The sequence below is a fragment of the Apodemus sylvaticus genome, chromosome 8 (genome assembly GCF_947179515.1).
Source record: "Apodemus sylvaticus chromosome 8, mApoSyl1.1, whole genome shotgun sequence".
Classification (NCBI taxonomy): domain Eukaryota; kingdom Metazoa; phylum Chordata; class Mammalia; order Rodentia; family Muridae; genus Apodemus; species Apodemus sylvaticus.
In genome coordinates, this window is record NC_067479.1 from 6284163 (window position 1) to 6311355 (window position 27193).

The following is a 27193-nucleotide window of genomic DNA, read 5'->3' on the forward strand; positions in this document are numbered from 1 at the left end:
CTGCCTTCTTGGCTAAGGAGACCCTATTCTTTTTTTTTTATTTAATTATTTATATTATATTCAACACAATATATATTTTTATACCAATCATAAAAATAATGGACATGTTATTAAGTGAACATAAAAAGATAAAGTCTTTTTGTTTGTTTTTTATTCTGTTTTTAGTAGAGCTTAAAATCTTGGCTCTGACTGTGGTAGAAACCCAAAATAAGAACAATTTTTAGACATTGGAATTCATTGTAATAAGACTGTACTTCAGTGTCACCAAAGGAATTTACCTCCATTGTAGCTAAGAGTTGACAGCTCTGCTGCACCAGGGAAGGAATTGTAAGCACAATTATTTGGATACACATTTCCTGCTCTGGTCAAGGCTATTTGACTTGAGTGATTATCATCACTCTCAGCCCACAGCGAACAGGTTACATTCATGTAAGAAATGGTGTGTGTGTTAGGATGAAGTCATATCCATGAAGTCATTCATCAACTGTTTCAGTGAACAATGGTTCTGCTTGGAGGGTGGCGCAGACATTAGGAAGGTGGCACAGACATTAGGAGGGTGGCACAGACATTAGGAGGGTGGCACAGACATTAGGAGGGTGGCACAGACATTAGGAGTGTGGCACAGACATTAGGAGGGTGGCACAGACATTAGGAGGGTGGCACAGACATTAGGAGGGTGGCACAGACATTAGGTGAGGGTAAAATTCTGGCTCATTGGCTATGATGATTTTGAAGAGCATTCATCTCAGAAAAAGAGTAGCTTATAAGGTCATCTTCTTCAGAATTGATATAATAATTTTAAATATCACAGAAAACATTCAGTCTCACTTTTTGATGTTCTCTTACAAGCCACCTTCCAAATTAATTGGCAATGTTTCTTTTGGCTGTATAAATAATTTTGAAATATGTAAAACCATAGTATATAGTGTAAAAACATCAAATAAACAATCCCACTAATAGGCTGAGATAGGAGAATCATGATTACAAGACCATTATGTGGCACACAGCAAGACACTGCCACGTACAAACAAGCAGAAAGTGTATATGGATTGTACAATATTGGATATATCTCTCCAATTACCAAATTAGAGAGACCACTGGGTGATAGCCAACAAATTTCTAATTCCTCATATTTGTAAATTTCAATCAATTAGGATATATTGGTAATATTAATTTTCATATTAAGAGATATTAAGGAAAAGTGATTATTACTTCCTGTTATCTTTGTTGTTAGACGTGAGTTATACTTGCGTGGGTTCTAATGCTCCTGGCTCGCCGAGTCTGCTTGCTCGCTCTTTTCCCGGCGGGATGAGCAGGCCCTTCTCTGCTCCACAGCCTTTCTGATCTGTCTCTTCCCACCTCTGCTAACTGCGTCCTGCCAGACTTGGGTGATGTCACTGCCTTCCTCTCCCTCCTGGGTGCCCCTCAGTATATCAGAATCATTTTGGGTTTTCCTCAGCAAACGTTCAAGAGTGGCCGGTGGTCCGTTTGGCCTTCCCTGCATGTGCTGTACACAGGACCCACTCGTGCAGGACCCACCCGTGTAGGACTGCCTTTGACTCCATCTGTGCCTGTGATTGATACACACAGGTTGGCTGCCTTCGCTGTGGCTCATCTGTCACATCTGTCCCCCTCAGGAGCAAAACTGCGGCTTTCACGGATGCCAGGATCCGGACCATGAATGAGGTCATCACGGGCATGAGGATAATAAAGATGTATGCATGGGAGAAGTCGTTCGCCGAACTCATCACCAATCTGAGAAAGTAAGGCTTGGCGTAGACTGACCTGTGTTGTGCCCTCTTCTATTTCCTAGTTTTACCGAATGAATCTGGAGTTCTCTTTTGTTACCCCGGTAACTCACCTCAGATATGACATTGTCACCTGCATGTGGCGGAAGTGTTAAGTGTAACGATCTGGGACATCTCTTCAACATGGTGTGTCTGTGCCATTATCCCAGGCCAGACTTCATCCCCCTTTGTCTTGCTGCATGTGCCTGTCTGTCTTCTGTCTTTCTCCTCTCATTTTGGTTTTGGATGGTGCTGGGAATCGAACCCAGGGATTCACCTGTTCTAGGCCAGTGTCATCACACACCGTAAGCCGCATGCCCAGCCTGCAGATGTACTTTCATAGTCAAATGAAGTCTGACCAAACTTTATGGATGCTTCAAATTCCTACAAATAATGATTCCCAGATGTTAGAACTTGAGGAAATTAGCCTTAGTAAAGCTCTACTTGCTGTCAGTGTACATTGAGAAGGTATATGGCCTGGGCAGCACCTGGGCATCACCTTGTTGAGCCGGACTTGATGCCCGGGACCACTCACTCCAGATAATTATGCGAAATATTTTCCTGTTTGTTGTAAACATTCGAGCTTTCTTCCTTTCCACTCTGGCACAGACACTTAGTCTCCTGCAGCCCTGGATTTCCGTGACCTCTGTATCAGAAACGCCCTCCATATGGAGAGACCTTTCTGTTCTTTGTCTCCAGTTTCTAGCAGTCACACCACTCCCACCTCTGCACTCTCCTGTCTAGAATTTTGGGGGAAAATAGCAATTCCAGGGGTACAGTTCTCTCCTGAGCTCGAGGAGGGGAGAGCTGTGTCTCACCCACACTTTGGTCACCTGTGAGGTTCCTGGCCCAGGGCTTAACCTGTATAAATGCTGGGTAAAAGCATTTGTTTGAGCCCTTGATAAAATCCAGTCAGTGACCCCCAGAATAACCCTGCACCTCTACCATTGTTTGGCTGAATGAGGAAAGTGGTTTCTTGGTGTCCTGTATGGCTACTGAAGCTGTCCCCATGGTATGTGCTAGCAACTGTTGCTTTACTATCACCGAGCAATCAAAACTGTTTATCCTGGGTGTGCATGTTCACATGTATGTAGGAATGTGTGCACATGTGTATACCCGCCCATGTGCAGAGGCCAGAGGCGATGCCTCAGGAGCCATCCACCTTAACTTTTTGAGACAGGCTTGCTCACTGGGAACTGGGGTCCCAGTGATTCAGCTAGGCTGGTAGCCACTGAGCTGCGGGACCTGCTTACCTTTGTCTTCCCAGTGCTAGAGGTGCAGGGTTGCATTACTCTGAGTAGATTTTATCAAGAAGATGAACAAATGCATTCTATTAGTGTACTTACGGTCAGTCCTGGGCCCCTGTTGCTCTGAGGGGCAGATCCTGCCCAAAAGGGATCCCAGTCAGCTCAGGCCTCTACTCGGTCCCTGCCTAGTTATCCAGTGAGTCTAGAACAGTAGTTCTCAATCTATGGATCAGGACCCCTCTGGGTCACCTAAGAGCATCTGTGACCCACAGATGACTGAGACAGTCCTCTCTGTGAGCCCAGCAGCCTGCTGGAGGAGAGAAGAGAAACCCTAAAACTATAGAACTCTCCCCCAAGACCATAGGCAGAAACATCCTGCACAGAGTGTCCGGAGCACGGAGAAGTGTAGACTCTGCATACACCTGGTCTTCATGTGGATGCTGTGATCAAACTAAGGGTTTCATGTTCGCCTGTAAACTCTTTGCAGGCTGAGCCATCTCCCATCCCCACAGTCAGTTCACCTTGACTGTGTGCCACCTAACAGGGTCCTCATGCATAGGACAACGATGTTGACTTCTCTGTATGAAAATCTGTTCTTCTTTTTCCCAGGAAGGAGATCTCCAAGATTCTGGGCAGCTCCTACCTCCGAGGGATGAACATGGCATCATTCTTCATCGCCAACAAAGTCATCCTGTTTGTGACCTTTACCACCTACGTGCTGCTTGGCAATCAGATTTCCGCTAGTCACGTGTTCGTGGCCATGACCCTGTACGGTGCTGTCCGGTTGACGGTCACCCTCTTCTTCCCGTCAGCCATTGAGAGAGGGTCTGAGGCCATTGTCAGCATTCGGAGGATCAAGGTTTGTGTACAGTACAGTTTTAAAGTTGAAGATATCTTTTGAGTGAAATGATATTTTTTTTTGGTTGCTATATCCCCTTGTGTCTCCAAACTACTAGTTAATTTAAAGTGGTGTACACATGTTGGAGTCTTAGGTTCAGTACACTGAAAGTCCAGAAGAATTTCTGATCTTTCATGGGCACGGTATACATACCAACAGCCAGCACAGGGCTCTTGATATATAATGGTGACTGGCAGCTTTTATTTCTAGACCACCGGTTCTCAGCCTTCCTATTGCTACGATTCTTTAATACAGCTCCCCATATTGTGGGGATCCCCCCCCAGCCCTAACATTTATTTATTTTCATTGCTACTTCATAACTGCTGGGGTCTTGGAGAGAGATTCCTAGGAAGAAGTTTCCATACACAGAAAAGAAAACAAAATAGTTCACGTTTTCCCCAAGAATTAAAAAAAAAAGTGTTAAGGTTGGAGTATAAATTGTTCTGTCCCCAAAGACACACCTGTTTAAGGCCTGGTCTCCTACGAGTGGGACCAGACGAGTCATAGAAAAGTGACTGGATGAGGAGGGCTTGACCTAATCAATGCATTAGGTCATTGGTGGACTCACCCTTTGATGGCGCAGCTGAGAGGTGGTGGTGGGGATCTTCTAGCGTGAGCCTACCTAGAGGAGAGGGGATCCTGTGGGAGCTGTTCTTAGAGCTCTACTTTCTGGATGCTGTGGGGTCAGCTGCCTTCCCATCATTTGTTCCTGACAGCATGATAGTTTTGCCCATCTTTGAACCAGTTAACTGTGTACCATGACACAATAAGTCAAGTTGTTTTCTCCGATGTGAAAAGTGACCACGGCCGCCGAGTGTCCTGTCCAGGTCTGTAGCTTTTCGGACTTATCGGTAGGTTAGGATGCTAAGGGCTTAAAGGATTTTTAAACTTTAGAGTGGAACATGAAATGGTGTTTCCTTCCAGGTATGCTCAGATGCCTGCTTAGTGATAGGTGTGGCTGAAGAACACCCACAGTACAGACCTTCTCGAAGATACTGTATTGATCTCGTGCAAGCTATTTGTGAGGCTTTGTGTACAAATTGATGTCTAAAGCAAAAGATCCCTGCTGGGTTGCAGTTGTGGATGCTACAGGGACAGCAGGGCCATGCTCCTTCAGAAGCCAGTAGGAGAAAGCTTTTCCTCTCCAAGGGCTGCTGGGTACCGTTCCAGTCTGTGTTGCCACATGGTTGGTTTGTACCTGTAATCTCATCTAAAGAATCCAGCTGTATTGGATTTAGGGTCTACACGTGGCCTTGTCTCTGATGTATCTGAAATGATCCTGTTTTCAGATAAAGACACATTTCAGTCTTGGGGTGGTAAGGACCTCAAGGTGTGTTTCTGAAGGGGTGGCTTAATCTGTTTGTGCTCCCATAACAAAACTCCACAGTAGATGAAGAATGGACATTTGTTTTTCTCAGTTTGGATGCGGAAGGGGCGAGGCCAGGCAAGGCTCAGGCAGGTTTGGCTGTCTGCTCTCTGCTTCCAGGATGGTGCCTCTGCCTTTTGCTCTGGAGGGCAGGGGCATTGTGTCCTCATACGGCTGAAGTGGGCGAGAGCCGGACGCTGTGTGACCCTTCCCCCATAAGAGCTCTGGCCCCATTCACAGTGCAGAGCCTGTATTTTAGTTTAATCACCTCTTTAAGAAAGCCACCTCTTAAAATTTTGTTTTTCCATGTTAGGGCTCAAACTCAGGACACTGCTTAGGCTATATAAGTGAATTAATACTCAGTTATAGGTTCATCCCAAAGACTACATCATTTTCCATCATTATTAATTTTTACAAAACAATTCCTGTCATTAGGATCGTTCATATGTATGTGTATGTATATATATTTCACTTTGGTCATCTTCAGTTTCTTACTTTTGTTTCCTGCTTGCTCTACCTCCCAGTCCCCTGTTACTTTCAGGTATTATCTACTTTCAGGTATATCTTTCAGGTATATCTGGTAATATTGTTTGGTTTGTTTTTTCCCTTTTGTTAATCTTTGGTCTTTCTTTTGGTTTGTTCCCTTAGAATGAGATTTGTATGTTTTATATTTGTGTGTGTGTGTATGTGTGTGTGTGCTATGTGTGTATTTGTTGTGTATGTGTGTGTGAAATGAGTATGTGTGGGGTGTGTGTGTATAGTGTATATGTATCAGCTGTGTATATGTGTGTTTGTGTGTGTGGTGTATGTGTGTGTGTGAGAGGAGTATTGTGGTGTTTATGCATGTGTGCGTGTGTGTGTAGTGTGTACGTGTCAGCTGTGTATATGTGTGTGTGTGTTTGTGTGTGTGGTGTGTGTGTCTGTGTGGTATTTGTGTGTGTAGTGTGTGTATGCATGCATGTGGTGTGTATGTGTTTGGTGCACATGCATGTGAGTGTGCATGTATGTGTGCATGTGAAATCTAATCTCCATAGGTGAACCAAGACATGGTATTTGTCTTTCTGAGTTTACTTTGCTAGGTAGGATCATGTCTGGCTCCACCTGCTTTCCTGGCAGAGTTCTCATTGCAGTTTTGACTATCAGAAAAGGATCTAATAGCAGTCACACTATAAAAGAGCCTAATACTCACAGATAGAATTTTAGGAATTCTTATAGGATCATCATTAAGACTTAAGAAGTCACCTATTTGTCTATATAGCATCACTACGTAGACAGTACATCTTCATAGATCTGCTCCAAAGGGGTGTGCTACTACTTAGTGATTGTTATATATGTTTAATAAATAACCAAAAATGCATATTAATAGCAGGAATCTTTCCTTAAATGAATTCTCTTGTGCCTTTCCTATGAGAGTGCACCTGTCACAGATTATATAATAATCCGAAATAGGCCACCTCAGGAAGATCACCTGCTAGTTATTAGCTTGTCCTATTATGGCTACTGACAGCCCTGAGTTCATGACCTGACTTCCACCAGTGACAACTCTCAGGTGACATCAACCCTCTCCTCTCCAAGTTGCTTTTGGCCGTGATGGTTACCCCAGCAATAGAAAGCAGACCCGGCCGACCACTGAGCTGCTCTTCCAGCCCTGTGTATGTCATCTTCTGAGAACTGCTTGTTGCTCACTCGTTAGGATGGTTTGAGGCTTTGGTATTTAACTTATTTGAGCCCTTTCTGCATTGTAGATCTTTATCCCCTGTCAGGGGCAGGGCTGGCAAGCCTTTTCTCCCCTCCTTCCGGTTTTTACCACTGCAGTTTTCTTTGCCAAAGCTTTTTAATTGTCAGTTCTCATCATTAATTTTTCCCAGAGTCCTTTTCAGAAAGTCCTTGTCCATGCTTGCAATTTGAAGTACTCTCTGTTTTCTCTAGCAGTTTCAGAGTTACAGGCCTGGCCTTGAGGTCTTTGATCCAGTTTGAATAGGTTTCCACTGTAGTTTGTTCTGACTGAGTTATGCCTCGCATTTGAGGACCGGGATGGCCTCTTCTTGCTGTCTTTAGATTTCAGCAGTTAGCAGGGCTCCCTTAGACCGCACCGACTAGCTGCTAACTGGGTGGAACACAGCAGATGGGGAGGGAAGATGCTTTCCAAACATATTTCAGACCAGAGACTTTGAGGCAACTCCTCAAGCCATGGCAAGCCGTGGTGTGCAATAAAGGGGGAAGCAGGTGGTGACCAGGCCATGTCAGGACATGGCAGGGCATAGCAGGAAGATGGGCAGAGATGACCTTTCCCCACTCTGCTGTGGGTCCCAGGCTCTGCCTGCATTTGTAGCCTGATTACATTCATCCTGGGAGCAGCCCCTGCCTTTCTTCTGGCTTTTAGCATGATGTCTGGCATATGATGAGCACCCAGTAAATGTTTATCAAGTCATTCCTACCATCTTCCATGTGTTTTCTATTAAAAACAAAACAAAACGAAATCAAAGCAATGTCCAGTGTCCAGTTCTATGTGTGTTCAATTTCTTATCAATATTTTCATTTTATGGAGGAACTGGTATACATGTTGAGAACATGGCAAAGATGTTGTTCAGGTCTGAAACTTGTGTGCATGAAAACATGTGAGTATAGTATGTAATCTATTAATACCTAGCACGTTCTGAGATGATTTGTCACTTTTAAGGCATTTTTGTTACAGCTTTATTTACTGTGAGTGAGGGGACACACCATGTGCAGGCATGTATGTGGTGGTCAGTCTCCCTCTTTACCCCATGCATCCTAGGATTGAGTCAGATGGGCAGCCTTGTGGCAGACCCCCTCACTGCTGAGGCAGCCCCCCTAGTGCCCCAGTCCCATGTGTTGACACTTTAAATAGAGTTGGGTAAATAATCCAGTGTTCCACGGAAACACTGGTTTTCATTTATGTTTTATTTCTGTAGTTAAAACAACCCGTGCTTTTCTTTTCTCTAGAACTTCTTGTTGCTTGATGAACTACCGCAGCGAAAAGTTCAGGAACCATCTGATGGCAAAGCCATCGTTCACGTGCAGGATTTTACCGCTTTCTGGGACAAGGTAATCTTCCTGTGAGAGACACCAATGGTGACATTGATCAATCAGTGAATTCTGAGAGTTTTACAAAATCAGTAAAAACTCAGTTCATCTACTGAACATTTTATAAAAGTTCTTAAAGTCCAAAACCTTGCAAAGACATTGCTCCCGTCTGAAACGTGTGTGCATGAAAACATGTGTGTATAGTATATAATCTATTAACAGCACGTTCTGAGTTGACATTTTTAAGGTAAAAAAATATTATTTTACTTTATGTGCATGTGTGCACTCATGCTGCGTGCGTGCGTGCATGCGTGTGTAGGTCTGCGCGTGAGTGTGGGTCTGTGTACATGTTTGCGTGGAGTTGCCTGCAGAGGTCAGGAGAGAGCATCAGATCCTCTGGAGCTGGACTTACAGGTGGCTACAAGTCACCCTGTGGGTGCTGGAAGCCAAACCCCAGGTCTCTGGAAGAGCAGCCGGGGCTCCTGACTGCTGAGCCGTTTCCCAGCTCCTGAAGCTTGTTGTTAATCACAAAGGCTTTGATCATTGCCGTGGTTTGAACTAATTGTGTTGATACTGGTAATGTCAGAATGTATGGGGTCAGTATGTGATCCGTTAACTGCATAGTCTATGGGCTAACTGCACATTCTGTAGGCTAACTGTGCACATTCTATAGGTTAACTGCATATATTCTATAGGTTAACTGCTTATTCTATAGATTAACTGCACATTCTATAGGTTAACTGAATATTCTACAGACTAACTTCACATTCTATAGGTTAACTGTTTATACTATAGATTGACTATGTTCTATATGTTAACTGTTTATATTCTATAGACTAACTGCACATTCTATACTTTGTGTACATACTATAGGTTAAGTGAATACATTTTATAGGTTAACCATATACATTCTATATGTTAACTGTATACATTCTGTAGATTACCTGCATATATTTTATAGGTTAACTGTGCACATTCTATAGTTTACCTGCGTGCATTCTAAACTGCCCTAGATTTCTATCTTGTTTTAACATCATCTCGTAGCACTTGAACAGAGTCTGTGATTTGTGTTTTTCCTGGGGGTCACACTGAGCACCCAGTATTCTGTGCCTCTGGATAGAGTCCCTGAGTGGCTTCCTACAGGGAGGAGGTAGCAGCCAAGGCAGTAAGCTCCATGGGTTCTAGGCGTAGGTTTCAGTTTCACAGGTGCCAAGCGGCCAGAAGGGTTTCCCTCATCGGTTCACGTGGGACACTGGAGCTGATAGGAAGACTAACAGGGAAGGCCTGGAGGAAGCGCTTGGTCTGTAGCCTTCGTGTGTCCACTGCCCACTGCTTAGGGCCTCCTGCCTCTCAGCATTGGCTTTGCTGTGCAGAATGTCCTCTCCGTCTGAGAAACTGAGCCACCGATGGACGCATGGCTTTGATGGTAGATGGTAGAAGCCAGGAGGAGGCTGTGGTAGGCGGGGCTGCCCAGAGATTGACAGGAAGGTGCTGCCAACCCCAGGGCGAAGGAGACAGCACTCAAGGGGAGCCCAGCCTCTGTCAGCTGGGAGGTTCCCTTGAGTTTGGAATACTGGTGTGAGCCAGTTAGAAGCTAAGAAAAGGTCCTCCCTGACTCTGTTTCCCCTCCTCTGGCCCCGTGGTACACATTCAAACCACAGACTTCCCTCTCTGTTTGAACGCTGTGTGGCCTGAGCCCACTCCCTGAACTTTGCCTCACTGGCAGCTCTGCCCACAGACCAACCGTGGGTTTCCAGACGTGGAAAAACACATCTTTGCGTTCTTTACACATGGGCGTTCTTTCAAGGTTCTTTGCCTGGCCTGGAAGTTTCTCTTTAGCTGCCCAGCACATCCCAGCCCAGTGCATCTAAAGTGCTGATGGGAACCACGGCCCCGTGCCACTGTGAAGTATCCCAGTGAACGCTGCTGGACTGGACACAGCACTCGCGGGGATCTGTTAACCAAGTTTTGCCTCTCTGTCTCTGCAACATTGCAGTTATTCTGTTCTTCCAGTTTTTCCTCATGCTTCTGTTTCTTCTCCCTGGATTTGTCTGTGGGATGATTATGAGCCTTGCTAGGGATTCCCTTTGGTCCGGATAGACCATTGGGTGGGTGGGTGGGGGCACAGACCTCGGGGGTTTCCTGGGCGAAGCTGGAGTAGAAGGAAGAACACACTGGGCTGGCAGTTGAGACATACTGGATTGTATCACAGCCCACCGGAAGATCAGACGACTTCTGCTAGGAAAAGCTCTTCTCATTAACCCGGTTCCCATTTACAATCTCGGCCCTTCCGGCTTCAGTTTGTGGTCCCCGGGGTCTGCACATCTTCAGGGGATCAGCTCACTACTGCTCTCTGCTGTGGTCACCACTGCATCCCCAGGGCGTGGCACTGCTTGCAGTGAGGGCTCATCAGTGTTGGCACCCTGAGGGTGGAGGGCCAAAGCCCCCTAAGCTGCCCGCCTGCCTGCCTGTCCTGTCTGTCTGCCTTTCCTGTCCTTCCTTCCTTCCTTCCTTCCTTCCTTCCTTCCTTCCTTCCTTCCTTCCTTCCTTCCTTCCTTCCTTCCTTCCGTCCTGTCCTGTCCTGTCCTGTCCTGTCTGTCTGCTTCTGCACACAATGGAGCAGTGCTCAGGCCTGAGCCTGGGCAGGGTGGGGATGGGGTTTGTTCTTTGTCCTAACATGGAGTCTGTGACTTATAAATTTTGTCTTCTGTGCAAAGCAGATCTGTCTCTTCAGAAACTCATTTTCTAGAGTTCAGATGGCCATATAGTCTTCGACTTTCTCCTCCTCCTCCTCCTCCTCCTCCTCCTCCTCCTCCTCCTCCTCCTCCTCCTCCTCCCCTTCCTCCTCCTCCTCCTCCTCCTCCTCCTCCTCCTCCTCCTCCTCCTCCTCCTCCTCCTCCTCCTCTTCTTCGCTATGATATGGATAACCATTTCCCTCAGTGTGCTGTGGAGAGCACGGGCCCTTTAAGAGAGTGCCTTAAGAAAGGGTTAGGGTGATGAATTCCGATGAATCTACTACAGCTTTAGCTGTGTGGTACCCACAGATGTACCTCACGGGCAGGGAGGGTGGTATCAGATTTAGGAATCAACCTTCTTAGATCAATGCACAGGCGGCAGCATCTCAGTGTCATGCTCCACAGTTACTGTTCGTCGAGTGTGTTATGCTGTCCAATGTGTTGGTGTTAGATTTAGACGAAAGCTCTTACCCTTTCGTGACACTCTGAAGGTCTGTGCTTCCGATGTCAGCCAGCCTCCTCTCTTCCATACCCCTCGGTTCCACTGAAGACTGGCCAAGCCAGGGTGCTGATTGGAAAGGCACCCCCATTCTGGTTCTGCTCCGTGCTACTCCATTAAGACCCCTGTAGCACACACCTCTCTATCGATTTTGCAGCATATGGAAGTTCTATAGAGATGTGAGTTTGATTTGGCTTCTTGAAATTTAACTGAGAAACTATAAGACACCTTAAAATTGACCAGTGATTAGTTTCTTGAAATTTACCTTATCTGAAATGTTCGAGTCACCTGTTGCAGATTTTTGATATTTCCATGTACATAGTCAGAAACCCAGACGATGAGATCCGAGTATAAACATGAAAATCATGCGGCCTCCTATCTGCCTTACACACATGGCCTTAATGTGATTTATCAGTGAATTCACAGACGGAGTCTCACACTTGGGCTGTCAGTACATTACACATTCAAAGAACCCAGTGTTAAGTGTTTGAATTTGGAGTACTTAAATAAAACATACATAGAGTCTTACACTTTGCAGAAATGTGTAGGTTGCTCATGGATGTGGTTTCTGATAGTATAATGTGTCCTCCTCCCCCACCCGCTGTGTCGCAGTTTATACCTCCACAACGGTTACAGTAGCAGGACTGTGTCGTCCCTGTTCAGCATGGTGTAAGAAAGGCACACCACATCACTTTGACCTACTAACCTCTACTGGCTTTAATGACTTAATTTTTGCCGTTAAACTCAAGTATTGACTGTATATGGGCACTTCTTCTCTGTGATTGATTTCATGACATCAAATGCAGTCCTGTGTCCTGAGTGCATTGCCAGGACTCGTTGGCAAGCGGCAGTTAGGGATGGTACCAAACTGCTCATCACGGCTGGGCATGCCACATTCTTCTGCTGCCACCTCGTGGGAGTTAATGACATAGAAGATTAAAACTTCACTACAGTCCTAGTGAAAATTTAGCAATGATTAAAATCCTCCTATGTGTATTGTTCTATTTAAAGTATTTGTTTTAGTGCATCAGTATGAGCCCAGAGTCTCTTAGCACAGCTAGTCCTTTCTACTGATTAAATTCTGTATTCATATGGAAAGGTTGAGTTTATTTAAATAAAAAGTGTGAAAAGGCTGTCAAGACACAACATCTACTTTGAGGAGGAAACATGGGGGCTGTGTTTGTGTATCAGCCTATATAGTGTGTATGGGCTGTGTTTGTGTATCAGCCTATATAGTGTGTCTGGGCTGTGTTTGTGTATCAGCCTATATAGTGTGTCTGGGCTGTGTTTGTGTATCAGCCTATAGAGTGTGTCTGGGCTGTGTTTGTGTATCAGCCTATAGAGTGTGTCTGGGCTGTGTTTGTGTATCAGCCTATAGAGTGTGTATGGGCTGTGTTTGTGTATCAGCCTATATAGTGTGTCTGGGCTGTGTTTGTGTATCCGGTACCCGTTGTTTTATTTCTTCTGTTTAAAGATTGTGCTATTTCTTTAAAATGAGACACTTTTAAACTTTACCTCACAGGCATTAGACACTCCTACCCTACAAGGTCTTTCCTTTACTGCCAGACCTGGAGAGTTGTTAGCCGTGGTTGGCCCAGTCGGAGCAGGCAAGGTAAGTTTCTTGTTTTGTCTTGTCTTCAGGTTGGTTCACTGGGAGTTGCTTATGTGACCACTAGTCAGGATGGAAGGACTATGGGAGCGGGGCGCTTCTTTTTGCCATTGTGGTCCCGGCTTTCCGGCTTTAAACAGTTCTTAGCACGTACCCAAGTCATGTCGGTACATATTTAGCTCAAGCACAACCATGGTTTCTGCTATGTTTGAACTAAAAGATGCACAGAGAGGCCCAGGCCCAGGTAGCCGTGGGCCCTGGGCCAGGCAGACAGATGGTCTCTAGGCAGCGTCTGAAGCCCTCTGATCATGGAGGGTACACACCCGTTAAACTGGTAGAGGATCCGTCTGTGTTTGATCAGAGTTTGTTCCCCAGAATCTGAGTGCATCAGATGCATACTTGGCGCATGGCCTTTCTGGGGAAAGCACATAAAACAGAAGAGATCTTGATTATTATTAGGATGCGGCCGCGGCTTCACTCAGTATTGGATGGGTGAAGTGTCTATTATTCTGGGGCTCTATTGCTGCCATTGTTCTTTTTTGTTTATGATTGGTGATTGATTGATTGATTGATTAGACTGGATCTCAAAATGCCCACTCTGGCCTCAACCTCGTAGCCTAGAAAGATTTTGATTGTCTTGCCTCTGTGTCCCTAGTACTGAGATTATAGGCATGCACCACAGTGCCTAGCAGACACTTCATTATAGGTAGTATTTTATATTATTCTATTCTTAATTGCATATAGCCAACATTAATTGCATTAGGAGCAAAGTCATTTGGGAGGGTAGGTTGTCACAACCTATTTCTGTAAGCTTTGCTTCTGTTTTGTTTTTAATAAACATCATTTTACTGTGGCCAGCGGTGCTACCCCCATTTTGTTTTCTTGTCTTAAATTAACTATAGCATCCAGTGCCCTTTTACTTGAGAAGCTGGTGCTTGTCAAACCACCACGGCTGGGCAGTGCCCAGAACTTGGTTTATTCTGCGCCCTCGTTAACAGCCTGTGTGTGTTGTGAACTCTGTTTCAGTCATCGCTGCTGAGCGCAGTGCTGGGTGAGCTGCCCCCCACCAGTGGGCTGGTCACCGTGCACGGAAGAATCGCCTACGTTTCTCAGCAGCCCTGGGTGTTCTCGGGAACCGTGAGGAGCAATATTTTATTTGGGAAGAAATATGAGAAGGAACGATACGAGAAAGTGATCAAGGCCTGCGCTCTGAAGAAGGTGATGACTCATGGGTTTCCTGTACTCTGTTTAAAAGCCCGACTTCGGGACGTTTTCTAAGTTATTAGGATTCTTCAGCTAAGCTTTCGGAAGCTTCCCCGTCCCCATCCATCACCCCGTGGGTTTGGCTTCATTCAGTTCTGTTCAGTTTTAACCGTCTGCGTGTGCTGCTGCAGTGTCAGAGCCATGGCCTTGCTCCCTAGGGGCGCCTCTCCCAACCCGTATCTGCAAGCTTAACTTTAAAAAAAGATGTATTTATTTTCATCATGTGTTTGGTGTTCTGCCTGCATGCATGCCTCTATACATCCATCCGGTGCTTACAGAGGTGGGGGGTTGTTGGATCCCTTCCAACTGAAGTTATAGATGGCCGTGAGCCACTATGAGGATGCTGGGATTCAAACTTGGCTCCCAGCAGCAGTGCTCCTAACCGGGGAGCCTTCTCTTTTCGTTTATAACACATCGAACAGTTGCAGACATTAACGTATGGCGCCCTCATGTCCGTCACACAGCTTCATCAACAGTCAGCTGGTGACGAGTCCTTGTCTTTTCTAGCTGAAGTTTTGAAGCCCCACCTGCCCCCATTCTACATTATCATCGGAGTGATTCTGGACTCTTTGTATTTCATCTGTGAACTTTGTGAATTTGTGTTTAGAAGAGCTGCCTTAGGGTGGAGGGGTTGTGGAGCTATGGTTACCGCAACTGTATCACCTGTAAAGAAATGACAAAATTGCTTGAGGCGTCCATATTCTGGCCAGCCTGTGGTGCTGAGTTCCAATTGTCAGTTTGCACAACCTGAAAGAGAGGCTGCAGCCTGGGCCTAGATTTTTTTCTCTTTTCTTTTCTTTTCTTTTCTTTTCTTTTCTTTTCTTTTCTTTTCTTTTCTTTTCTTTTCTTTAGAAAAGGGTATTCATGTATAGCTTTTTATTTTAATTTACAAATTCTCTTTTCTTTTGTTTTCTTTTGTTTTCTTTCGTTTCCTTTCCTTTCCCTTCCTTTCCCTTCCTTTCCCTTCCTTCTTTCTTTCTTTCTTTCTTTCTTTCTTTCTTTCTTTCTTTCTTTCTTTCTTTCTTTCTTTCTTTCTTTCCTTCCTTCCTTCCTTCCTTCCTTCCTTCCTTCCTTCCTTCCTTCCTTCCTTCCTTCCTTCCTTCCTTCCTTCCTTCCTTCCTTCCTTCTTTCTTTCTTTCTTTCTTTCTTAGAAAAATTGTTTCAGAGGTTTCTTTTTTTTTTTTTTAATTCTATAGCACTTCATCATGAGAAGGAAGATTTTCAGAAATGACTTTGAGCTGCCCAGAAAATGAGATGAAATATTTATATCACACACGACGATTTTAGTAAATCTGAGAGATGATTGACTAAAGCTGTGCATACCTATTAGGGGAATCCGAGCGAGCGGGAAGACAGGAGACGGGAGCCTGCAGACACCCTGCCTCACGTTGGCTGTAAAAAGTAGTCATCCTGGCCAGACAGAGCTCTCAGAGGTGTAATTCTGCTGAAGGCTTTCTAGTCGGCCCTCTAAGGACAGTGTCATGTCACTTGAACAGTAGCTGGACTGTCATAGATTGTATTGGTCAGTGGCTTTTTAGGATGGCGTAGGAGAAAATAGTGAGGGATTTTGTGTCTTTATAAATGACATCAGGTCATTTGTAATAATAATGATAATTAATAATAATAATAGTAATAACAAAAACTGGGTTTGTATTAAGTAGTGAATATACACATTGAATAAGAAAGGGACCCAACCACAGAATAATCGATCTTCTGTACTCAGTCTGCTGCTCTCTCTCATTCACGGTCTGCGTACCTGTCACAACCTTTATCTTGATTCTCTCTCTAGTTCTCCCACTCACTTTTTTATGCGTTCTCTCTCTCTCTCTCTCTCTCTCTCTCTCTCTCTCTCTCTCTCTCTCTCTCACACACACACACACACACACACACATCTGGAATCTTTTACTATTAATCCAGCCAGGGTCTGGAAGACAGAGCATAAGCACTCCTAGATCAAGCTGAAACCTATCGGGTGACTCCTGACGCCATCGCCTTCTTCCCTGCGTTCAGCTACTCCTTGGTTGAGATTGCTTTACAGGAGCGCACGTCTGGAGCATTGCCGGATGCGGGTGAATGTGAGAGGCAGAAAGCGTCCAACCCTCAACACTCACCAGCCCAGCCTCTGCCTCCGTGTTCCCAGGGTAGCCTGCCTTGCCTTTTCCCCTTACTGTACTTTGGACATCTGTGCAGAAGAACAGGGCTGGGGCCCAGGGCTGCTTCTCCTAACGCCACCTGGGAGAACTAGACCAGTACCGCAGACCCAGTAGCCCAGGCCTCACCCTCTTGGTGCTTTTGCCTGTCAGGAGAGGATGAACTCCCCTGGGGCTCGGCTGCCTCCGCCATCGAGGACGGTTGGTGGCTTTCCTGTTCTCTGTTAGCACCAATGGCTGTGCTGTGCCGTTCTCCTTCCCATTCCTTGGCACAGGGCTGCTGTGTGCTTTTATGCGGGCTAAGCCTGCATGTGGGCCTGGCTACGGCACAGTTCCTGTGACATTGGTTGTTGCAGATATAGTAGATATTTCTTATATGTGGAGTGGTTTTAGACCTGATTGTTACCCTGTTATTTGGGGTGATTTTTTTTGATTTCCCTCCAAGATTCTGTAATTTGTCAGTTTAATATTCATATAAAGAATGTTGATTTGGATACCTTTCTAGATTCCCTAATGAAAGTTGAGTTTTCTTTCCTTTGTTTCTTGGCTTGCGTGTCCCGGTGTCCTTATCTCACCTGGTCCGCGCCTCACGTAAACGTTGTCTACCGCTCTACCTTGCGTGTGAATGCAGGGTTCAAGAGGTAGGCTGAGTCAGAGATTAGTGAGACAGTCGTGAAGGCACAGCATTCCCTGGTGAGGTAAATCTGTAGTTTCGGGAGCTTCATTATGTTCCCGTAGCTCTTGTGTCTGCTCTTCAGGGAAGGCATTCAGACTTGCCAGCTCTGGGGCAGCGGGCATCTCCGTTTGGCCATCACTGGTGGCTGACTTATCCTCCAAGTCTGTATCTACCACCTTCCCCCTCAGTCATTTAGGACCTGCTCCTTCTGTGCCCAAAGCGTCATGGTCTTCCGTAAGCAAGTCCTGACTGCTGTGGCTTTGGAACTTGTCTAGTGTGCTCCTTTCTGTCCATGCTCCTGTGGCCCGGGGACCTAACCGCTTGCTCACAGTGCTCAGGCTGTGGTGACAGATCCTTAGGTGTGCCCTGCTCGGCCCTGAGAGGGATTCCTTGTACAGCATGAGTCAGATCATGTCATCCCGTGAATTTCAGAGGCGTGAAACTGGGGTCTGTCTCTCCTCACCCTCATCTCTTAGCTAGCACTGCTCCAACTCCGTGGTCTCATGGTTGCTGTCCTCTTCATGCAGGATTTGCAGCTTCTGGAGGACGGAGATCTGACCGTCATAGGAGACCGGGGAGCCACGCTGAGCGGCGGCCAGAAGGCGCGGGTGAACTTGGCACGGTAACTCGATTTCCTTTCTACAGAGTTCTGTGTGTGCCTCGATGAAGCTTCAGGAGGGGCCGTGTGGTGTCTACTCAGCACCTCAGTACCGTGTGCTGCATCGGATTTTAGTAATTCCTCAAATCCTTGGAATGAGCACCCAGTTGCAACGAGCCTTAGTCCCCTGGCAGTGACTAACACCGAGCTCTCCCGCCTGACCTCTCTTTCCAGGGCAGTGTACCAGGACGCTGACATCTACCTCCTCGATGACCCGCTCAGTGCTGTCGATGCGGAAGTGGGCAAGCACCTGTTCCAGCTGTGAGTTCATTCTGTCTCATGTCAGCTCTGTGTTCCGCGGCCCCGTGAGGGATTTTCAGTTTCTACAACTTCCCTGCTCTGTTCCCCTCCAGATGACCTGTTTTACAAATGCAAGGTCAAGGTAGAAAAATAGAGCAGGTGCTGCCGGTGCGGGGACGAGCACAGAGCCCGTGTGTTAGAGTTTCAAAACAGCAGGCTTGTCCGGTAAGGCTTTCTGCTAGGAGACTGGACAGCCTGTGCCCCGGCAAGAAGAAAGATGTGCAGGTTTAGAAGGAAGGAAGGGCTTAGCAGGTTGGTAGTGGGGAGTCAGCACATTTCCTCCGTAATTTAAAAATAAGATTTATCTGATTTCAGTGTGTGTCTGGTAAGTGAATGCCACAGTGTGCAGCTGCAGGAGGCGTCAGAGAGGGCGCTGAATTTTTGGAGCTGGAGTTAGAGAGGATTATGAGCCACTCGACACGGGTGCTGGGATCTGAACTCTTGCCCTCTGCAACTCTTAACTGGCCGTCTCTCCAACCCCTCCTTTTTCTTGACGTGTGAGGAGGGGATTTCAGTGGCAGAGGAGCATAGGGCCCCACAGACAGGCCTTATTAATTTACAGTAATCAGTAGGCTGGGCGATTTGGGGACAGTGACGGGGGATTCATTACACTCCTTGTAGAAAGAGCAGTAGACAGAGGTCTGAAGGCATAGCCAAGCAGGGCACTAGGAAAGAGCAGCAAACACATTTCCCTCGAGGGAAGTCATACAGTGACTGAGAGCCCCAGAAATGCCAACACGCAGGCCCTGGATTCTTTGGCTCTGTGTGCCAGACTGAACGGCAGCAGACCGAGTGCCTCATACCGCAGAACTTCCAACTTTCTGAGCCATGGAACGTGGAAGTCTGAGGTGAGCGGACACTTCCGGCCCAGCAAGTTTTCACATTTCTTTCTTGTGTATCTCTCCTCTTCAAAGGACACCAGTCAGGTCGGTTGGCCCTCATAGCCACTCTTACCTTTCTCTCTAAAGACTCTGTAAATCATTGGGTGTTGAGCTTTAGTATACGAACTATACTATAGTATGTGGATGGTGTTCGGTTTAGAACAGATTTCAAGCAGAGTCTAGATAACAGGTGCCCAGCCTCTGGACTCTAGGACTGGCACACAAGGCCATCCACTGAGCACGGCTCTCTGAGCCTTGGTGTTCCGAGGAGAGCAACTGCTTCTGCACCAACACAGGGCCCACACATGCCTGCTGATTGAATGAGGTACTTAAAATGGTTAAAGCAGTGACTTTGATGGCATGTACATTTTACCATGAGAAAAATAAAAATGCATGCCTGGTAGTGTTTAGTCTTTCAGCATGCAGAAAGCAAGAGCAGCTGGCGGTTTGGCTTTGACTGAGCTCTTTTTCTGACTTGATGGATTCTGTGCAGAATCAACCCTTTGTCACATGGGTGAGCCCTGAGGGGATCTATTTATGTTCCCCATCACTTGGAGACAAATTCTCACTGGGATGCTGTACTGGAGCCTCTAGGGAGGAGAGAGGAATGCATTTGAATAGCTGTGTGTCAGTGTGCAGATCACAAGGGTGCTCCCACGTTCCCCTCTGAACCAGGGTGCTCCCAAGCTCTCCTCCAACCTTTAATGTTCTTATGGCCCTGGATAGACACTCACAGAAGCAAGGTTGTTAAAACTGGTGCTTGCTAATCAGAACCACGTTCTTTGGGGGGAAACTTGGAGCAGGGAGCAGGGATGCAATTTAGCAAATCACTCAGCAGCAGCTGGAGAATGTTCTCAACGAGTTAGAAAATTGGATCGAACAATGTGCTATGAAAGATGGCGGCCGTGCCGGGGCTCAGAAATTTGAAGTGTTTTGTGTTAAACGCAAATGAGTCACTCTTCTGTTTGTCATTAATGTTTCACTCCAATCACGAATATACATCCAAGGTCATTACGGTTTGTGAGTTTTACAACTCTATGTTGCAAACAGAGTTACTGGAAGGCTGGGGACTCTGGACTGATGCCAATCTGATCTAGCTGTGGATTCTGCATTGGAGGAAGTCTCAGAATTAGAGATGAACCCTCTGCATCACCATGGTTCTGTCCTTGCAGAGGGGCCTTCTCCTCCCACACTTTCCAAAATAGCAATTCACCCTTGCTGCTTCTTGTACTTACACCATGACGCCACAGCAGGATTCCAACTTGCTATCTAGTGGAGGATGCCCTTGAATGCCTAACGTCTCTCTCTTTACCACCTCAGTACTGGGATTGCAGGGATGCACCGCCACAGTTTATGTGGTGCTGGAGTTTGAACCCAGGGTGTTGTCCATGCTAGGCATGTGCTCTCCCAGCTGAGATCTATGCCTAGCCCCTAAGAATGTTTATTAATTAGTGTACACATTGTAAGCAATCACCTATGCAGCAATCTAAGCAAGATAGCTCCCTTTTCATGTGATGTAAGCCTGCTTCTTCAATTCTTGTATCATAGTTAGATACCTAGAAGTTCATTCAAGTCGTGTTTTGGAGTACTTTTTGTTTAAACTACTTTTATCATGTGACACAGAGATTTCATTTGGCTACTTTTCAGAGTCTGTTAGGGCAAGGTTAAGGTGCTTGCTAGTGGGATTGAACACTTAGAACAGGTTATTAATTTATTTTTGTTTGTAATTTTTAAGATTCAAGTTTTATTACTTTTCAGTCCTATATGTGTGTCTCCGTGTGGGTATATGCCATAAATGTAAGTCCCTTCCGAGTCCCAAAGAGGACCTTGGATGACCTGATGTTGAAGTTATTATAGCTGTTGTGAGCTACCCAGTGTGGGTGGTGAGATCAGAACTTGGTTCCTCTGGGAGAGCAGTATATACTGTTAACTGCTACCCTGTCTCTCCAGTTTGTATCTAATTTGCCTTTAAACAACTTTTAAAGTGCACACTGTTGCTGTGTTGTTGTTTTCTCATTACCGCTGAGCCTTTGTTTGTGGTCGGGATGACCCCGCTAATGAGCTCTCTCCTCTGGTGGCTTCCGCTTGCAGGTGTATCTGCCAGACTTTGCACGAGAAGATCACCATCTTAGTGACTCACCAGTTACAGTACCTCAAAGCTGCAAGCCATATCCTCATCCTCAAAGATGTGAGTAATTCCTTTTTTAAAAGTAGACTTGGAGTGTTTTGGGAGATTTTAATACAGATTCCTAAGCAGTGGCATTCAGAGAAAGAAACAACACCTTTGAGAAGAAAGTAGATCAGACCCAAGGGTGAGGTTACAGGTTTCTTGAAGGCTCGTCAAGAGTGGGTGTGAGTAACTTGGATGTCCACTGAACCAGCTAGAACCTCAGGTGCGTTGAAACTGGGGTTTCCCATCATGCTGTGCTCCAGGGATCCCTCGGGAACTTGGGAAACTCCCCTCCCTTCCTCAATTTCATGTCTGTTTTCTAGAGTTGCCATTCATCTTTTGAGTATATCCGAAGGACTTCTAGAGATACCAGTATGAGGTCTGGGGGTGTGGCCCCGTTGGCAGAGAGTCTGCCTGGCATGCACAAAAGCCTGGGTCGTATCTCCAGCATGCCATACACTAGGTGTTCTGGTGCACCCCCATATTCCCTGAGGTAGAAACAGGAGGGTTAGAAGTTCAAGGTTTTCTTAGGTAGACAGTTCAAGGCCAGATTGGGATACATGAACCCTCTTTCCTGTACTTCCCCAAGCAGGCAGGCAGGCAGGCAGGCAGGCAGCAGACAGGCAGCAGGCAGGCAGGCAGGCAGGCAGCAGGCAGGCAGGCAGGCAGGCAGCAGGCAGGCAGGCAGGCAGGCAGGCGGCAGGCAGGCAGGCAGCAGACAGGCAATAGACAGGCAAGCAGCAGGCAGGCAGGCAGGCAGCAGGCAGGCAGCAGGCAGGCAGGCAGCAGGCAGGCAACAGACAGGCAGGCAGCAGGCAGGCAGGCGGCAGGCAGGCGGCAGGCAGGCAGCAGGCAGGCAGCAGGCAGGCAACAGACAGGCAGGCGGCAGGCAGGCAGGCAGCAGGCAGGCAGCAGGCAGGCAGGCAGGCAGCAGGCAGGCAGCAGGCAGGCAGGCAGGCAGCAGGCAGGCAGCAGGCAGATCCTAGCAGGAAGCAGGAACGTCAGTTGTATTAGTCCTCACACACACACAGATAATAAAATTGTTCCCTCAGATTTGCAAGGTGCTCTAGGGAGATTAATGATGATGAAGGTACTGTTTTCTTAGAGGTTTTCGTTTTGTCTTTTCAAGTCCTAAGGGACAGTAGATAATTTGGAAGTTACATCTTCCATGTGTCCTGGATTGTCATCTACTGTTTGCCTAAAATGTATCTTTCACAACAAAACCGGTGAAGGTGTGAGCACTCCCCCACCCCCAAGCTGCCTGGCCACGGTGGCCACACAATGGAACCCCACACAGGTGCTTTGCAGTGCTGATTCAGGACCCAGTAGTGTGCCAGGTGACTCCTTGCCACCGTAGGGCCTCCGTTATACTTAGAGTAGGGGTGATGAGGCTCACGGGACAGTGACAGGAACCTAAAATGATGGAGGAGGGGCTTCTGAGGCAGGTGCTAGAGAAAGAGATTACCTGGCATGTTTGGATGAACAGCATGGCGGCTCCATGTTTGTGCTGAGTGATACGGGCCTAGAGCGAGCTGGGGTTAGAGCTCAGGACCGTGGCCTTGACTGGCCATGGCCCCTGTTGTTTTATATGTAGCAGGGAGGGAATGTGGCCTCATCCATGACTTGCCTGAGCCCTGGGGGAGGGATTTGATGGAGAGGACAAGTTACTTTATAAGCAGAAAGGGTCAGAACTCAGTGTCTGTGTGGATTTGTGCTGAAAAGCCCTTCCGGCTGCAGCTGTGGAAGGGTACAAGGAAGAACTTACAGGAGAGACCTAACACCAGACACACTGAGACCCCACTTCCCAGAGGCTCCAGAACTTCCCAGGAGTGCCACCCTTAGGACCAAGCCTTTTACAACAAAGAACACAACTAACTAAGCTACATCTAAACGGTAGGATCCTTCCATATTCTCCTCTGCAATGATACAGATGACAAATGCATGTTACCTGGAGTTCACCATGTTTGTGTGCCATTAATTCTCAGAGAGATAGATTACACAGTATTATGGCACATAGGCTGTGTGGTGATGGTAGAGAGTCTGCAGAGGTCCTTTAGTGCTTCCTTGATACTTCAGGCGGCTACCAAAGAGAGGCATGGAAGCTGTCAATCGAAGTCCCACCAAATAGAATCTCACCACAAAGAAGATTATAGAAGGCAGGATGAGTACCCCCTTAGCAACAACTTAGTGTGTCAACCATTTCCTGTTCACCTGGGAAGAGGAGCTCAGATTCCTCAAGCTAAAAAACAATTAATTTCATGTGCACAGAGCTGGATATTCTGCCTGCAGAGCCAGTAGGTATAGGATAGCTTTGCCGCCTGTCTGCATGTGCCGGCCGTTTTCTGAGATCCTGCCTCCTGCATATTCTGAGTTTTGTTTTCAGTTCTCAACAACTTACTCACCCACTAGCAGGACCCTGGAGAAGGAAGCCCTGATCTTGTTATTAGTGTGTCCCTTGTCTAACAGCACGGGGATGGCTGCCCCTTTAGCCCCCTCTCTGGAAATGCCCTGTCTATCAATAGTTTCCTTGTGTGTCTTACTGATCCTAAGAGGAAGGGCGTAATTGTGTTAACAAGTGTGTAAGTAGAATCTTATCTTCTAAGTGCCACAGGGCATGGTGCATCAGGAATAACGTCCTAATTTTTTAGCTCTCAGACTATTAAAAGCCCAACAGCCCTGGGATTTTCCTCAGTGGAGTGCCATGATTGGGGTGGGGTGGGTGGAAGAGTAGGTGGGGCCCAGGGCCATTTTCTATAGCCTGACCAGTTCTTACTTCAGAGCTACTCTCCTTTGATTCAGTGCCCCAGGATTTTGCCCAGTATTCATTTGTAACATTAGATAAGTCACTTGAGTCTCTTGGAATAAAACATTGTAAAGACATTTGCACATTATCTCCCTTGGTCTGGAAGAAGCCACCTGATTAGATGTCCAGTGGAAATGTTGTGTCTTTGGTGAGGATCTTAAATTTGTGGGCAAGTTTTATTTAGTCCAAGACCAGGAAGTTTGCATGTGTCTTGTCTCAGAGCGGGCCGCCAGCTAAGGCTGGGCAAGTTCATTCAACCTAGGCAGAGATTCTCACTGCACTGCCCTGACTGGATTCTCCCGTCATCTGTGCTTTCTGCTTCCTTCTGTGCCCATTGTATTGGGCCGTAAAGCACAATGACAAGCTGGTTTTATATTGCTGAGCACCGAGAATTTGCCAGAAAGCAGAGTTCTCACTTGGGTAGCCAGGTTGAGCTACTACACACTTGTCAACCGGGACCACAGACCCAAAAGCAATCATAACTTAAGGCCAGTTGACTTTGGCAGTTGACTTTGGCAGTTGACTTTGGCAGTTGACTTTGGCCAGTTGACTTTGGCAGTTGGCTTTGGCCAGTTGATTGGAATTATCAAGTACAGATACCTGCCTCTGAAATTCCTTTTGTTTTAGGGTGAAATGGTGCAGAAGGGAACCTACACGGAGTTTCTGAAATCTGGTGTAGATTTTGGCTCCCTGTTAAAGAAAGAAAATGAGGAGGCGGAGCCATCCCCAGCCCCAGGAACCCCGACACTTAGGAACCGGACCTTCTCCGAGGCCTCGATTTGGTCTCAACAGTCATCCAGACCCTCGTTGAAAGACGGGGCCCCAGAGGGCCAAGACGTGAGTTCACCCTGTGTTAGTTCCCTGGTTCTCTTTTGTGTTACAGACCTTGTAATCCTTCCAGTCGCTCCGCTGGTGGCAATTGCATTTGTCCTGGAGTTGGGCCTGCGATTCTGAAGTGCCATCAAATGTCATTGGTAGGATTAAAATAGAGTAAAGGGGAGCATCCCTGACTGTGGCCTTGCCTTGGGTGTGGCCTGAGGACCTCACAGGCATCCACGGGGTATGCTACTAGAAGTTCCAAAGGTCTGTGTGGCTGGTGGATGTCTGAAGTTTAGGATTTACCACAGGCAAGTCATAGCTGTTGCATGCAGAGACTGAACATGAAGAACACCTTCGAGCAGCGCTTCTCAACTGTCCCAACGCTGTGCGACTCTTTCACACAGTTCCTCATGTCATGGTGACCCCCAACCATTTTCATTACTACTTCACAACTGTAATTTTGCTACTGTTACAAATCATAATGCATGTACCTGTGTTTTCTGACGGTCTTAGGCGACCCCTAAAAGGGTCACCCACGGAGGTGAGTACCACTGACTTAGGGTCTTGCTGTGTTCACGTGACTTCCACTACTTCTGTTATTTGTAGGACATTAACAATGTAGGTGGCTGACAGCAGTTACTTGGCCTATTTTTTCTTTTTTTTCTTTTTTTTTTTTTTTTAGTCAGAGAGGACACAGAGCTGCTAATGTAGCCCTTGACAGACTTTTAACGTTAGCTCCCTTCCTCCCTTATGAGCCTGAGGGCCACATCTTATTCTTAACTGAGAGTCCCGTTGTCAGCATAGATCCATGTATATATTCAGTGCATATGTCTATACCACACCGAAGCCTTTCAAGCAAGTACACACTAGTGTTTCTTTCTTTCTTTTTTTTTTTTTTAAGATTTATATGTGAGTACACTATAGCTGTCTTCAGACACCCCGGAAGAGGATGTCAGATCTCATTATGGATGGTTGTGAGCCACCATGTGGTTGCTGGGATTTGAACTCAGGACCTTTGGAAGAGTAGTCAGTGCTCTTAACTGCTGAGCCACCTCTCCAGCCCCTAGTGCTTCTTTAAAAAGAAAGTCACCCTGGCCAGCTGGTGGTGCACCAGAGGCAGGGGCAAGAGGCTCACTGAATTTGAGGCCAGCCTGGGCAGTTCTAGGATAGCCAAGGTTACACACAGAAGCCATGTCTGGGGAAAGAAGGAAGGAAGGAATAGAGGGAGGAATAGTGGAGGAAGGAAGGAAGGAAGGAAGGAAGGCAGGCAGGCAGGCCGGCCATCCCTTGGCATTGGCACGGCATGGCGTTGGGTCTAGGTCCCCAGGGATAGCAAGGTTCAAGGGAGTTCAAGTTGCTTATCTAAAAGCAACATGTGTGCAGATAACCTGGGTACTTCTGCATATTTCTCTCTAGATTACTTACAGTTCACAATACAATATAAATACTGTATCAACACTTCATACGTGGAATTACTAGGGGATAGCTGCCTAGGAAAGGGTCCGTACATGTTACAGACGGCCATCTCCTCCCTCCCTCCTCCCCCAACCCTGACTATTTTCAGTTTGTGAGAGCAGAAGCCAAATGAGCAGCGTCTGACCAGAGGCTGTCTTTCTGTCTTTGCTCTCTGCACCCCGAATCTCCAGTCCACTCCACTCCGCTCCACACAGTGGCTATGTTGTCCTCCCTCCCTTGTAGAGGCTTCCACTCTGCTGCCTCACTTGGCTTGCAGTTTGAGCCACGCGGTCATTCTTCCTCTTCCTGGTGGTTTTGGTGCTGCTGTGAGCTCGGAGCTGTGCATGGGTTCCGCGTGGGCCCTACTGCAGCGTCCGTCGTCAGCAGCCCTCGGTGGAGGCTCTTGTGCTTCCCTTCCACTTTCCACCCCTCTTCCCTTCACAGGCAGACAACACACAGGCAGTGCAGCCCGAGGAGAGCCGTTCAGAAGGGAGAATCGGCCTCAAGGCCTACAAGAATTACTTCGCCGCGGGCGCGTCCTGGTTTTTCATCATCTTCCTAGTTCTACTTAACATGGCGGGCCAGGTACATGACGACAGCTGTGCCCTCAGCGTGCCATTTCACACGTCCGATGCGGGGAGCCATTGCATCAGGGTTTACTGACAGGGTGCGCTGTCTGGCGGGGAGCAGGCAGAGTGTTGCTAACCAGAAGTCGAGAATTGTATAGAAGAAAGAAAAAAGCAGGGTTACCTTGTAAGAGCTTCGTGGGTGACATTCTTGTCTGGGAAGTTGGACTTGGCACAGCCCGAGCCAGCTGAGCATTGTACTG

The 27193-nt window shown here is 46.9% G+C and overlaps 1 protein-coding gene across 1 annotated transcript in view; it reads left to right on the forward strand.

Annotated features, from left to right (window-relative positions):
- The window catches only part of Abcc4 (ATP binding cassette subfamily C member 4), a 216248-nt gene that overhangs the window by 73623 nt on the left and 115432 nt on the right, over positions 1–27193 (forward strand). The window contains exons 7-16 of the mRNA XM_052190656.1: positions 1638–1763; positions 3644–3893; positions 8266–8367; positions 13103–13192; positions 14216–14407; positions 17806–17900; positions 18111–18197; positions 21209–21305; positions 24718–24927; positions 26809–26949. Of these exons, the coding sequence (XP_052046616.1) occupies positions 1638–1763; positions 3644–3893; positions 8266–8367; positions 13103–13192; positions 14216–14407; positions 17806–17900; positions 18111–18197; positions 21209–21305; positions 24718–24927; positions 26809–26949 (1390 nt within the window). The remainder of the gene's footprint in view (positions 1–1637; positions 1764–3643; positions 3894–8265; positions 8368–13102; positions 13193–14215; positions 14408–17805; positions 17901–18110; positions 18198–21208; positions 21306–24717; positions 24928–26808; positions 26950–27193) is intronic.